The following is a 15,418-nucleotide window of genomic DNA, read 5'->3' on the forward strand; positions in this document are numbered from 1 at the left end:
ACACACACACACACGCACACGCACACACAGGTACACAGGCAGGCATGCACACGCATACACACCATGCATGTGCAGTATTCCAGTGTGAGCTGTGTGTGTGTACCACTAGGTCTCCTCCCTAGGCAGTGGAAAGGACCATGTGATGGACGCGGTGTCCCAGTGTGAGCAGTATGCCAAGGAGCAGGGTGCCCAGGAGAGAAACGCCCCCTGGAGACTGTTCTACAGGAAGGAGATATTCACGCCCTGGCACAACCCTGCAGACGATGCTGTGGCCACCAACCTCATCTACCAACAGACTGTACGGGGGGTAAAGTTTGGAGAGTACCGCTGTGATAGGGTGAGTTTTACAATTATGTTGACTATCTCTGTCTCTCTCTCTCTGTCTCTTTCTTTCAATTCAATTCAATTATATTTAATTCAAAGGGCTTTATTGGCATGAGAAACAAATGCTTACATTGCCAAAGCAAGTGGAATAGACCATAAACAAAAAGGAAATAAACAAGGAAAACATATCTTTCTCTCTCTTTTTGTCTATACAATGATTTGGCAGAGTTAGCTAGTCAGCAGTACTATGTGAACTAAGGATCTCAGATCCTGACCCTAACCTCTGTCTCTCTCTCCAGGATGACCTAGCAGAGTTAGCCAGTCAGCAGTATTATGTGGACTACGGTTCTGAGATCCTGACAGAGCGTCTGCTGAGCCTGATCCCATCCTACATCCCCGACCGAGAGGTCAGCTCCTCCCGGAGCGTGGAGAAATGGGCCCACGTCATCATGGCTGCCCATAAAAAGGTGCTCCTAACTGTGGAACAATTTTCCAGGCTCCCTTCTAGGGAGCCTGATGTTTGATCTAGTAAACTACCAAACCTTTTAGAAGAAGGTTTTACTTTCAATTATTTTGATCGTAATATGTGATTGTTTTAACTCGTTTTTCAATACACCCATTATAAGTCACAAAAGATGTGTCCCAAATCGCACCATATTTCCTACATAGGGCACTACTTTTGACATGAGCCCTATGGACCCTGGTCAAAGGTAGTGCACGATATAGGGAATAGGAGGCCATTTGGGACACAACTAACTGTGTGTGTGTCCCCTCTCCTCTCCACACCAGAGCATCTACACCCAGCAGAGGTTTGACCCCCAGAAGGTGAAGGAGGAAGTGGTGGACTTCGCTCGCTACAAATGGCCGCTCCTCTTCTCACGCTTCTATGAGGCCTTCAAGTTCTCAGGTACGTTACTCTACCTGCTGTAACGTACCTGCTGTACCAACTACCTTCATTAATACCTGTCAGTCAGTCTGTTTGGTGCTGTACCTCGTCATATCTCTTGGGGAGGTTGTTCCTGGAAACTACTGTAGGTATACATGTGATCTAGGCTTAGTCCTCATTTCCTCACTCCTTCCAAAGTGTGCATTGCACTCTACCCGTCATGGATTTACAAGCATTGGATTGGTGTACTCGTTCGCTGTAGGGAGTTTCCACCACTGCTAAGTCCATGACAGGGAGTTTGAAAGTGTGCACTTTGGTAGAAGGACAGAGAATCGGGAACCAGGCCTAGTGATGGATCCATACTCTGATCCCGCCCCTCTCGCCACCATACAGGTCCAAGTCTTCCTAAGAATGATGTCATTGTGGCGGTGAACTGGACAGGGGTCTACTTTGTAGACGAACAGGAGCAGGTGCTGCTAGAACTCTCTTTCCCAGAGATCACTGCAGTCTCCAGCAGCAGGTGATTTGGAGTCCATCCTAACACTGTTGCCCTCTCAACCATAAACATATCAATTACTCTGTTTCTTTTCTTCTATCCTCTTTTCTCCTAAACTCATCATTTCAAGAAGCTTACTATGTAGCCTGTAACCATGAATAACAATACATTTCATTTGTATAGTTAGTTAGCCACCCTCCTTACTTAGGCTAGCCACCCTGTGTTGCTGTTTTGTTGGTGGACACCTCAACCCCCCACATTTAGCTGACCTGTTAGGGAATAAATAGCTAGCGACTGTATTCCTTTCTCTCTCTCCCTTCTTCTGAGACTGCTAGCTAGCTCTGTGCATGAGCACTTCTTTGAGCATTTTGCTTTCTTCTGTGTGTTGATAGAGGTGGAAAGCTGCAGGGGCAGAGCTTTACGTTGGTGACCATAAAGGGCGATGAGTTTACGTTCACGTCGACCAACTCTGAGGACATCAGAGACCTTGTGGTAACGTTCCTAGAGGGTCTGAGGAATCGGTCCAAGTATGTGGTGGCTCTGCAGGATAACACCAACTCTGGTGAGTAGAGTACACACACAAACACACACACACACACACACCCCCACACACATCCACACAAACTGTACCTTTCCCCCTCTAGGTGGGGAGGAGTCTACGTTCCTGTCGTTCCAAAAGGGAGACCTGATTCTATTGGACCAAGAGACAGGTCAGCAGGTCATGACCTCAGGCTGGGCCCATGGGGTCAATGAACGGACCAATCAAAAAGGAGATTTCCCTGCTGACGCCGTCTACGTCCTACCCACTGTTACCAGACCTCAGGCTGACGTAGTGGTGAGAACACACACACACACACACACACAACACACACACACACACACACACACACACACACACACACACACACACACACACACACACACACACACACACACACACACACACACACACACACACACACACACACATACATACACAGCCTACACTCTAATGGCTCTATCTGCGTGATTCTCAATCGTCATCCCCCTTCTTTCTCTGTCTCTCTCTCTCTCTCTCTCTCTCTCTCTCTCTCTCTCTCTCTAGGCATTGGTTACCATGACACCAGACCAGAGGCAGGAGACGGTGCGTTCGTCTCAGCTGGTTCTGCCGGAGACTGGAGAGGAGAGGGTTAAACCTTACACACTGGAAGAGTTCAGCTACGACCACTTCAGGTAGACACACACAGACACACGGACAAACACACGCACATACGCATGCATTCAGGCACACACACACACACATACACACAAACACACACACAATACAAGTTGCAGTATTTGTAACTGTGTGGGTGTTTTGTCTAAAGAAAATGTTACCTAATCTATACCTGTCTCTACACCTCTCCCCCCTTCTTTTTCCTCCCCCTTCTCTCTCTCCCTCTCTCCCTCTCTCTCTCTCCCTCTCTTTCTCTCCAGACCTCCTCCCAAACACACTCTGAGCAGGGTGATGATAACTAAGAACAGAGGGAAGGCCTCAATGTGGAGCTGCACCAGAGAGCCTATCAAACAGCCCCTACTGAAGAAGGTCCTCAGCCATGAAGACCTGTCACAGGATGCCTGTATGGTCTTCATAGATATCCTCTACTGGCTAACACACAACGTCTGTAGTGTGCGTGTGCTTCTGCGTGTGTTTGTTTCAGATTCATGATCTTGTGATGAGGTAAACCTGCCTGCAACTTAAAATCCTCCTCGGCCAGAGATGGAATTTCCTTTTGGCCTAATGGTTAAAACGTTGGTTTCCCAGGAGACGGGGGTTCAGATTCCACCTGTGTCGTTTGTGTAATATGTAAACTCCTTGACCGTGCCACCTATGATGAAGTATATGGGGGACTACCCGTCTAAGCGAACACGTTCGGTTAACGAGCTGACGGACCAGATCTTTGAAGGAGCCCTGAAGGCTGAACCTCTAAAAGATGAGATTTTCTGTCAGATCCTCAAACAACTCACGGACAACCATGTCAAGTAAGAACACACACACACACACACACACACACATCCTAAACTTCTCTCAGATACCTCTGTTACATTGTGTCGTAACCGTGTGTGTGTAGGTACAGTGAGGAGAAGGGCTGGGAGTTGCTGTGGCTGTGTACAGGGCAGTTCCCTCCTAGCAACATGCTGCTGCCTCATGTCCAGCGTTTCCTTCAGTCCAGGAAACACCACCCTCTGGCTCAGGACTGTATGACACGACTACAGAAGGCCCTACGGTAACACACACTCACACACATACGTGGGCACAAACCCACGTGCACATACACGCACACACACACATTCACACACACTCACCCGTCTCGCACATCAACAGATACACTCTGTTAATGATACACTCCTCTTCTTCTTGTTCATTTGTTGATGTTGTTGTTATTATTGTTGATGTTGTTGTTATTATTGTTGGTGTTGTTGTTATTATTATTGTTGGTGTTGTTGTTGTTATTGTTGGTGTTGTTGTTATTATTGTTGGTGCTGTTGTTATTACTGTTGGTGTTGTTGTGGCAACAGGAATGGCTCGAGGAAGTACCCTCCCCACCTAGTGGAGGTAGAGGCCATCCAACATAAGACCACCCAGATCTTCCACAAGGTCTATTTCCCTGACGATACTGATGAGGTACACTCACACACACACGCACACACTGACACACACAGTCTATCTTTCTGGCTTTATTTCTGTTTGTGATTTACAGGCGTATACTGTGATGTGATTAGCTGCTGTTCGTGAATGACAGGTGTTTACTGTGCTGTGATTGGCTGGTGCATGTGACCGACCGGTGTTTACTGTGCTGTGATTGGCTGGTGTGTGTAATTGACAGGCATTTGAGGTGGAGTCCAGCACCAAGGCTAAAGACTTCTGTCTGGCGATCTCTGCTCGCCTGCTGCTCAAATCACCCGAAGGATTCAGCCTGTTCGTGAAGATCTCAGACAAGGTGATAGACACACACGCACACACACACACATGCACACTAATGGCTTGCTCGTCATTGCAGCAGATTTAGCAGGCGATAGCCGACTGGCTGATCACCTGGATGATCATGAATAACTACTCATTATTATTTGTAGATCAATCAGTCAATCTGAATTTACCCACAATATATCACAGAGTTGATGCTCTTCAACATACCCCAACTCTTCTTTGTGTGTGTGTGTGTGTGTGTGTGGTGTGTGTATGTGTGTGTGTGTGAGGTGTGTGTATGTGTGTGTGTGTGTGTTGTAGGTGATCAGTGTACCAGAGGGAGATTTCTTCTTTGACTTTGTCAGACACCTCACAGACTGGATCAAGAAGGCCCGGCCCTCTAAAGATGGTCTGTCATAAAAACTATGATTTAGCGTGAACTATCCCTTTAATATGTACTATCTGTTTAATATGAACTATCCCTTTAATATGTACCATCTGTTAAATATGAACTATCCCTTTAATACAAACTATCCCTTTAACGTGAACTATCCCTTTAATATGAACTATCCCTTTAATACAAACTATCCCTTTAACGTGAACTATCCCTTTAATATGTACTATCTGTTTAATATGAACTATCCCTTTAACACAAACTATCCCTTTAACGTGAACTATCCCTTTAATATGTACTATCTGTTTAATATGAACTATCCCTTTAACATGAACTATCCCTTTAACGTGAACTATCCCTTTAATATGTACTATCTGTTTAATATGAACTATCCCTTCAATAAGTACTATCCCTTTAACATGAACTATCCCTTTAATATGTATTATCTGTTTAATATGAACTATGCCTTTAATAAGTACTATCCCTTTAACATGAACTATCCCTTTAATATGTACTATCTGTTTAACGTGAACTATCCATTTAATGACTTTAACGTGTGTGTGTGTAGGTATCGTACCGTCTCTGACCTACCAGGTGTTCTTCATGAAGAAGCTGTGGACCAACACTGTTCCTGGTAAAGACTCCTTCGCTGACTCCATCTTCCACTACTACCAGGTGTGTGTGTGTGTGTGTGTATATATATATTTATATATATATACACTGCTCAAAAAAATAAAGGGAACACTTAAACAACACAATGTAACTCCAAGTCAATCACACTTCTGTGAAATCAAACTGTCCACTTAGGAAGCAACACTGATTGACAATACATTTCACATGCTGTTGGAACAGTTTGGAACATGTGGAAATTATAGGCAATTAGCAAGACACCCCCAATAAAGGAGTGGTTCTGCAGGTGGGGACCACAGACCACTTCTCAGTTCCTATGCTTCCTGGCTGATGTTTTGGTCACTTTTGAATGCTGGCGGTGCTTTCACTCTAGTGGTAGCATAAGACGGAGTCTACAACCCACACAAGTGGCTCAGGTAGTGCAGCTCATCCAGGATGGCACATCAATGCGAGCTGTGGCAAGAAGGTTTGCTGTGTCTGTCAGCGTAGTGTCCAGAGCATGGAGGCGCTACCAGGAGACAGGCCAGTACATCAGGAGACATGGAGGAGGCCATAGGAGGGCAACAACCCAGCAGCAGGACCGCTACCTCCGCCTTTGTGCAAGCAGGAGCAAGAGAAGCACTGCCAGAGCCCCGCAAAATGACCTCCAGCAGGCCACAAATGTACATGTGTCTGCTCAAACGGTCAGAAACAGACTCCATGAGGGTGGTATGAGGGCCCGACGTCCACAGGTGGGGGTTGTGCTTACAGCCCAAAACCGTGCAGGACGTTTAGCATTTGCCAGAGAACACCAAGATTGGCAAATTCGCCACTGGCGCCCTGTGCTCTTCACAGATGAAAGCAGGTTCACACTGAGCACATGTGACAGACGTGACAGAGTCTGGAGACGCCGTGGAGAACGTTCTGCTGCCTGCAACATCCTCCAGCATGACCGGTTTGGCGGTGGGTCAGTCATGGTGTGGGGTGGCATTTCTTTGGGGGGCCGCACAGCCCTCCATGTGCTCGCCAGAGGTAGCCTGACTGCCATTAGGTACCGAGATGAGATCCTCAGACCCCTTGTGAGACCATATGCTGGTGCGGTTGGCCCTGGGTTCCTCCTAATGCAAGACAATGCTAGGCCTCATGTGGCTGGAGTGTGTCAGCAGTTCCTGCAAGAGGAAGGCATTGATGCTATGGACTGGCCCGCCCATTCCCCAGACCTGAATCCAATTGAGCACATCTGGGACATCATGTCTCGCTCCATCCACCAACGCCACGTTGCTCCACAGACTGTCCAGGAGTTGGCGGATGCTTTAGTCCAGGTCTGGGAGGAGATCCCTCAGGAGACCATCCGCCACCTCATCAGGAGCATGCCCAGGCGTTGCAGGGAGGTCATACAGGCATGTGGAGGCCACACACACTACTGAGCCTCATTTTGACTTGTTTTGAGGACATTACATCAAAGTTGGATCAGCCTGTAGTGTGGTTTTCCACTTTAATTTTGAGTGTGACTCCAAATCCAGACCTCCATGGGTTGATACATTGGATTTCCATTGATTATTTTTGTGTGATTTTGTTGTCAGCACATTCAACTATGTAAAGAAAAAAGTATTTAATAAGATTATTTCTTTCATTCAGATCTAGGATGTGTTTAAATGTTCCCTTTATTTTTTTGAGCAGTATATACAGTGGGGCAAAAAAGTATTTAGTCAGGCACCAATTGTACAAGTTCTCCCACTTAAAAAGATGAGAGAGGCCTGTAATTTTCATCATAGGTACACGTCAACTATGACAGACAAAATGAGAAAAAGAAATCCAGAAAATCACATTGTAGGATTTTTAATGAATTTATTTGCAAATGATGGTGGAAAATTTGGTCAATATTAAAAGTTTATCTCAATACTTTGTTATATACCCTTTGTTGGTGTCACATGTGTCGTAGTGGAGAGAAGACCAAGGCGCAGCGGGTATGTGGATACTCATATTCTTTTAATGAAAACACGCAAAGCATCCACAGCAAAAACAATAAACGGTACTCACGACAACAGGAACAGTTGTGCAGGCTCACAAAACGCAGTGCAAAAACAACTACCCACAACCCCAAGGAAAAACACACACTACTATATAGGACTCCCAATCAAAGGCAACTCAACACACCTGCCTTCAATTGGGAGTCCAATCACCAACACAACACTTCACACACAAAAACCCTGCCACGTCCTGACCAAAACTAATACAATTGCTCCCTCCCTCAGGACGTGACAGTACCCCCCCCCCCCCTCAAGGTGCAGACCCCGGAATACACCTTAAAAAAGAAAACACGAAAAAATCCCCAATACCCCAACAAAACCGATAAACAATAACCCCTAAACAATAAGGGAGGGAAGGGAGGGTGGCTGCCGTCAACGACGGCACTGTGCTACACCCTCCCTCCCCAACCCACCTATCCTGGAGGTGGCTCAGGTGCGGGACGTGGACCTCGCTCCACCTTCGGCGTCGCCCACTTCGGTGGCACCGATAGCTGCGCCGGGCAGACGGACCACTCGGGCTGACCCTAGCAGATGGACCACTCTGGCTGGGCCGGAGGACATGCGGGCCACTCGGGCTGGGCCGGAGGACAGGCGGGCCACTCAGGCTGGGCCGGAGGACAGGCGGGTCACTCGGGCTGGGCCGGAGGGCAGGCGGGCCACTCGGGCTGGGCTGGAGGGCAGTCGGGCCACTCTGGCAGCTCCGGGCAGTCGGGCCACTCTGGCAGCTCTGGGCAGTCGGGCCACTCTGGCAGCTCCGGGCAGTCGGGCCACTCTGGCAGCTCCGGGCAGTCGGGCCGCTCTGGCAGCTCCGGGCAGTCGGGCCGCTCTGGCAGCTCCGGGCAGTCGGGCCGCTCTGGCAGCTCCGGGCAGACGGGCCACTCTGGCAGCTCCTGACTAGCGGGCAGCTCTGGCGACTCCTGACTGGCGGGCAGCTCTGGCGACTCTTGACTGGCGGGCAGCTCTGGCGACTCTTGACTGGCGGGCAGCTCTGGCGACTCTTGACTGGCGAGGCTGTCCTGACGCACTAGATGCCTGATGTGTGGGGCTGGTACCGGACGTGCCAGCCTGGAGACACGCACCTCCATGCTAGTGCGTGTAGCGGGAAACACCGGACCGTAGAGGCGCACTGGCGGTCTTGAGCGCAGGGTTGGCATCACCCCTTCAGGCTCGATGCTTACTTCACCCTGGCACATGCGGGGCGCTGGTACTGTGCCTACCGGCCTGAAAATCCCAGGCCTCACCACAGCCCCAACCCCAAAGCACGGGACCTGTCCAGTCTGTCTCTGCCCTACAAGGGTACGGGGAGCTGGCCTGGGGCTCCAATCTCGCCCCGCCAAACAGCCCTTGTGCCCCCCCCAAAAAATGATTGGGGCTGCCTCTCGGGTTCCCTTAGCTCCCTTAACTTGTCCTCCCAGATTCTTCGCTCCTTCTGCCAAGTCCATCCATCCATGCTGTTCTCCTGTGGCTCCCTCCTCTTCCGCTGCTTGGTCCTTTTGTGGTGGGTAGTTCTATCACATGTGTCATAGTGGAGAGAAGACCAAGGCACAGCGGGTATGTGGATACTCATATTCTTTTAATGAAAACACACAAAGCATCCACAGGGAAAACAATAAACGGTACTCACGACAACAGGAACAGTTGTGCAGGCTCACAAAACGCAGTGCAAAAACAACTACCCACAACCCCAAAGAAAAACACACACTACTATATAGGACTCCCAATCAAAGGCAACTCAACACACCTGCCTTCAATTGGGAGTCCAATCACCAACACAACACTTAACACACAAAAACCCTGCCACGTCCTGACCAAAACTAATACAATTGCTCCCTCCCTCAGGACGTGACAGTACCCCCCCCCCCCCCCCCCTCAAGGTGCAGACCCCGGAATACACCTTAAAAAAGAAAACACGAAAAAATCCCCAATACCCCAACAAAACCGATAAACAATAACCCCTAAACAATAAGGGAGGGAAGGGAGGGTGGCTGCCGTCAACGACGGCACTGTGCTACACCCTCCCTCCCCAACCCACCTATCCTGGAGGTGGCTCAGGTGCGGGACGTGGACCTCGCTCCACCTTCGGCGTCGCCCACTTCGGTGGCACCGATAGCTGCGCCGGGCAGACGGACCACTCGGGCTGACCCTGGCAGATGGACCACTCTGGCTGGGCCGGAGGACATGCGGGCCACTCGGGCTGGGCCGGAGGACAGGCGGGCCACTCAGGCTGGGCCGGAGGACAGGCGGGTCACTCGGGCTGGGCCGGAGGGCAGGCGGGCCACTCGGGCTGGGCTGGAGGGCAGTCGGGCCACTCTGGCAGCTCCGGGCAGTCGGGCCACTCTGGCAGCTCTGGGCAGTCGGGCCACTCTGGCAGCTCCGGGCAGTCGGGCCACTCTGGCAGCTCCGGGCAGTCGGGCCGCTCTGGCAGCTCCGGGCAGTCGGGCCGCTCTGGCAGCTCCGGGCAGTCGGGCCGCTCTGGCAGCTCCGGGCAGACGGGCCACTCTGGCAGCTCCTGACTAGCGGGCAGCTCTGGCGACTCCTGACTGGCGGGCAGCTCTGGCGACTCTTGACTGGCGGGCAGCTCTGGCGACTCTTGACTGGCGGGCAGCTCTGGCGACTCTTGACTGGCGGGCAGCTCTGGCGACTCTTGACTGGCGAGGCTGTCCTGACGCACTAGATGCCTGATGTGTGGGGCTGGTACCGGACGTGCCAGCCTGGAGACACGCACCTCCATGCTAGTGCGTGTAGCGGGAAACACCGGACCGTAGAGGCGCACTGGCGGTCTTGAGCGCAGGGTTGGCATCACCCCTTCAGGCTCGATGCTTACTTCACCCTGGCACATGCGGGGCGCTGGTACTGTGCCTACCGGCCTGAAAATCCCAGGCCTCACCACAGCCCCAACCCCAAAGCACGGGACCTGTCCAGTCTGTCTCTGCCCTACAAGGGTACGGGGAGCTGGCCTGGGGCTCCAATCTCGCCCCGCCAAACAGCCCTTGTGCCCCCCCCAAAAAATGATTGGGGCTGCCTCTCGGGTTCCCTTAGCTCCCTTAACTTGTCCTCCCAGATTCTTCGCTCCTTCTGCCAAGTCCATCCATCCATGCTGTTCTCCTGTGGCTCCCTCCTCTTCCGCTGCTTGGTCCTTTTGTGGTGGGTAGTTCTATCACATGTGTCATAGTGGAGAGAAGACCAAGGCACAGCGGGTATGTGGATACTCATATTCTTTTAATGAAAACACACAAAGCATCCACAGGGAAAACAATAAACGGTACTCACGACAACAGGAACAGTTGTGCAGGCTCACAAAACGCAGTGCAAAAACAACTACCCACAACCCCAAAGAAAAACACACACTACTATATAGGACTCCCAATCAAAGGCAACTCAACACACCTGCCTTCAATTGGGAGTCCAATCACCAACACAACACTTAACACACAAAAACCCTGCCACGTCCTGACCAAAACTAATATAATTGCTCCCTCTGCTGGTCAGAACGTGACAGTTGGCAATGACACAGGTCAAATGTTTTCTGTAAGTCTTCACAAGGTTTTCACACACTGTTGCTGGTATTTTGGCCCATTCCTCCATGCAGATCTCCTCTAGAGCAGTGATGTTTTGGGGCTGTCGCTGGGCAACACGGACTTTCAACTCCCGCCAAAGATTTTCTATGGGGTTGAGATCTGAAGACTGGCTAGGCCACTCCAGGACCTTGAAATGCTTCTTACGAAGCCACTCCTTCATTGCCCGGGCGGTGTGTTTGGGATCATTGTCATGCTGAAAGACCCAGCCACGTTTCATCTTCAATGCCCTTGCTGATGGAAGGAGGTTTTCACTCAAAATCTCATGATACATGGCCCCATTCATTCTTTCCTTTACACGGATCAGTCGTCCTGGTCCCTTTGCAGAAAAACAGCCCCAAAGCATGATGTTTCCACCCCCATGCTTCACAGTAGGTATGGTGTTCTTTGGATGCATTCTTTGTCTTCCAAACACGACGAGTTGAGTTTTTACCAAAAAGTTATATTTTGGTTTCATCTGACCATATGACATTCTCCCAATCCTCTTCTGGATCATCCAAATGCTCTCTAGCAAACTTCAGACGGGCCTGGACATGTACTGGCTTAAGCAGGGGGACACGTCTGGCACTGCAGGATTTGAGTCCCTGGCGGCGTAGTGTGTTACTGATGGTAGGCTTTGTTACTTTGGTCCCAGCTCTCTGCAGGTCATTCACTAGGTCCCCCCGTGTGGTTCTGGGATTTTTGCTCACCGTTCTTGTGATCATTTTGACCCCACGGGGTGAGATCTTGCGTGGAGCCCCAGATCGAGGGAGATTATCAGTGGTCTTGTATGTCTTCCATTTCCTAATAATTGCTCCCACAGTTGATTTCTTCAAACCAAGATGCTTACCTATTGCAGATTCAGTCTTCCCAGCCTGGTGCAGGTCTACAATTTTGTTTCTGGTGTCCTTTGACAGCTCTTTGGTCTTGGCCATAGTGGAGTTTGGAGTGTGACTGTTTGAGGTTGTGGACAGGTGTCTTTTATACTGATAACAAGTTCAAACAGGTGCCATTAATACAGGTAACGAGTGGAGGACAGAGGAGCCTCTTAAAGAAGAAGTTATTGGTCTGTGAGAGCCAGAAGTCTTGCTTGTTTATAGGTGACCAAATACTTATTTTCCACCATAATTTGCAAATAAATTCATAAAAAATCCTACAATGTGATTTTCTGGATTTCTTTTTCTCATTTTGTCTGTCATAGTTGACGTGTACCTATGATGAAAATTACAGGACTCTCTCATCTTTTTAAGTGGGAGAACTTGCACAATTGGTGGCTGACTAAATACTTTTTTGCCCCACTGTATATATAACGGAACTGGTTCCACTTGTCCTAAGTAAACTTCCCAGGTTCAAACCCTGACAATGTTCACATACTAAGGCTGGGATTCAATCAAATGTGTGTTGTTTACTGTTATGGCTTGAGCCGACACCTACAGCGTTTACCATCAATGTGATCTCAAGGAATATCGGCACATTGTCTGTAGTGCAATGTACTTGTTTACAACGTGGCTCTGACTGAATCCCGGTGTATAGTTTATTTATCCAGGTTAGTCTCATTGAGATAAAATCAATGTTTCAAGAGAGACCTGGTCCAACCAAGACAGCTGCAGGGGGGAACAATGTTTGAGACAAGTATCACACATACTGTAACAACTTACAGACATAGACACGCCATAACAAAAGTAAAAAATGTTGACGTAGACACATACATTTCAGTTACAGAAACATAAAATCGTCATAGATAAAAAAATCTATTATACGTACCACCGCATCAAGTCCTAATGACAATCACATTCCTCAGTAACATGTGAGTCAACAACGTTTTCAACTCCTCCAAGGAAACCAGATTCTGGGGTCTCAAGCTGGTCTGGAGAGAATTCCAAGACCACGGAGCTGATTAGCTAAAACACTTTTTGACATGATCTGTTCTGATTTTAGGAACCCGTTAAAATTAAGTAGGAGTGAGACCGTAACTGGTCATTTTTGCCCTTTTGTTGCTAGGAACTGCCTAAGTATCTCCGTGGTTACCACAAGTGTAGTCGTGACGAGGTGTTCCAGCTGGGAGCATTAATCTACAGGGTGAAGTACGAAGACGACAAGTCACACTTCCCCTCAATACCCAAGATCCTCCGGGAGCTGGTGCCGCAGGACCTGATTCGCCAGCTCTCCCCAGATGACTGGAAACGGGTGAGACAAGACTTCTCCTAACTCTCCTGGGCTCTAATTGGCTGCCCTGGCTCTATTCATAATGGCAGTCTTCCTCATGATTGACTACTGCGTTCAGAGTATCTGTATCTGTGACCTAATCAGCTGTTTATTGTTTTTTTGTCTCTGGTTTTTGGTGTGTGGCTGTGTGTGTGTTTGTAACTTTGCATACATGCGTGCATATCTGTGTGTGTTTGTAGTCTGTAGTAGCGTATTTCAATAAGCAGGCTGGTAAGTCCAGGGAGGAGGCCAAACTCCACTTCCTGAAAATCATCTTCAAATGGGCCACGTTCGGATCCGCCTTCTTCGAAGTCAAGGTAACCATGCCGCTCAGTGATGTCATTCTCAATCTTACCTTGGGGTAATGATACTGTCTGTCTGTCTGGTCTGTCTGTCTGTCTGGTATGTCTGACTGTCGGTCGGTATGTCTGTTTGTCTGTTGGTCTATTCAATATTGTGTACCTCCTCTCAGTGTGATATTCTCTCTGTTCAGCAAACCACAGAGCCCAACTTCCCAGAGATCCTCCTGATTGCTATCAACAAGCATGGAGTCAGCCTCATAGACCCAAAGACCAAGGTGTGTATGTGTGTGTAGTTAGGTCCTTTATTCATTCCAAAGGGGGAATGTCCTGTGTGTGTGTTACATGACCTCTCATCTCTTTCTCTAGCTGTATGTGTGTGAACATGTGTTACTTTGTATTTCACTGATGCGTGTGTGTATGTCTACAACAGGACATCCTGACCACCCACCCATTCACTAAGATCTCCAACTGGAGCAGTGGTAACACCTACTTCCACATCACCATCGGCAACCTGGTCAGGGGCAGCAAGCTGCTGTGTGAGACCTCACTGGTGAGACACAAACACACACACATGCCCTCACGTACGCACATGCACATATACACACGCACTCATACACGCACTTGATGAAAATACTCAGATGTGTGTGTGTGTGTGTTTTCAGGGCTATAAGATGGATGACCTCCTCACTTCCTACATCAGCCAGATGTTGACCACCATGAGTAAACAGAGAACTGGGAGGGGCCACAGCAAGTGAACTTCCTATTGGCAGGAAGCTGCAGAGCTTATTAGAATACTGCGACCTGTTGGCCAGCCCTGCAGCTGGGGGCGGAGCTTCTCTAACCAGGTGTGGAGGATGAGCCGCAGCCCATCCTCTAGCACTGCCTCCAGCTATGTCCATAGCAACGACCTTAGCGACGCCTTTAGCAACAACCCTAGCAACGATCCTGATGACGAGCCTTCCAGTGAGGATGACTACCTCTAAGCCCCGCCCCTTTATCTTCCCAGAGACACTGCACACACAAGCACACACGCATGCGCACACACACACACACACACACACACACACACACACACACACACACACACACACACACACACACACACACACACACACACACACACACACAGTTAAATGAGTGTTTTTGGAACATTGCGTTCAAACTGAAGAGTTAGCAGTCCGTTAACAAGGAGACGCTTGTTAGTAACCAATCATTGGATGGACAGACTGAATGGAGAGCCATGTGATTGGGTACTTTAGCTAGACAATTAAGTAGTTTCTGAAAAGAAGAATTGAGTTAACTTACTGAGTAAAATAACCATAAAAAGCTTTAATACCCTGTCATAAACAGACCTGGAAGAAAAGAGGTTTGCTTGCTCTTACCGTAGCTGAATAGATTTTCACTGAACTGTCAATACAGTTATATTTTAAGTTTTTTTTAAAGCCTTAACTGTTGTTGTTTTTTATTTAATGTGGCTTTTAAGCCACATGCCTCTGTTTCTGAAGCAGCATGGTAGTCTATGTGACAGACCGCTGCAGTTCTGGTCAGTCTGTTGTTTTTTATATTATTCTTGTTTGTTTTGTGTCTCTTATCACCAGAGTTAAAGCAAATTTATACAGAGCCTACGCAAGTGTGCAAATTGGCAGTTCTGCGTACTTGAATAGCAGAAATATGCAAACAGGCAGCCTCGCA

At 48.8% G+C, this 15,418-nt stretch overlaps 1 protein-coding gene across 1 annotated transcript in view; it reads left to right on the plus strand.

The window, feature by feature from the left end:
* The window catches only part of LOC115163305 (unconventional myosin-VIIa-like), a 63,490-nt gene extending 48,315 nt beyond the window's left edge, over positions 1-15,175 (plus strand). Inside the window, exons 31-49 of the mRNA XM_029715076.1 lie at positions 110-337; positions 624-791; positions 1,114-1,231; positions 1,604-1,730; positions 2,099-2,268; positions 2,351-2,541; positions 2,791-2,918; positions 3,162-3,319; positions 3,554-3,707; positions 3,797-3,952; positions 4,245-4,350; positions 4,553-4,666; positions 4,954-5,041; positions 5,595-5,701; positions 13,221-13,406; positions 13,625-13,741; positions 13,918-14,001; positions 14,157-14,276; positions 14,389-15,175. Coding sequence (XP_029570936.1) covers positions 110-337; positions 624-791; positions 1,114-1,231; positions 1,604-1,730; positions 2,099-2,268; positions 2,351-2,541; positions 2,791-2,918; positions 3,162-3,319; positions 3,554-3,707; positions 3,797-3,952; positions 4,245-4,350; positions 4,553-4,666; positions 4,954-5,041; positions 5,595-5,701; positions 13,221-13,406; positions 13,625-13,741; positions 13,918-14,001; positions 14,157-14,276; positions 14,389-14,481 — 2,613 coding nt within the window. The 3' untranslated portion in view covers positions 14,482-15,175. The remainder of the gene's footprint in view (positions 1-109; positions 338-623; positions 792-1,113; positions 1,232-1,603; positions 1,731-2,098; positions 2,269-2,350; positions 2,542-2,790; positions 2,919-3,161; positions 3,320-3,553; positions 3,708-3,796; positions 3,953-4,244; positions 4,351-4,552; positions 4,667-4,953; positions 5,042-5,594; positions 5,702-13,220; positions 13,407-13,624; positions 13,742-13,917; positions 14,002-14,156; positions 14,277-14,388) is intronic.
* Positions 15,176-15,418: the final 243 nt, after the last annotated feature.

The sequence above is a fragment of the Salmo trutta genome, chromosome 26, assembly GCF_901001165.1.
Source record: "Salmo trutta chromosome 26, fSalTru1.1, whole genome shotgun sequence".
Lineage (NCBI taxonomy): Eukaryota > Metazoa > Chordata > Actinopteri > Salmoniformes > Salmonidae > Salmo > Salmo trutta.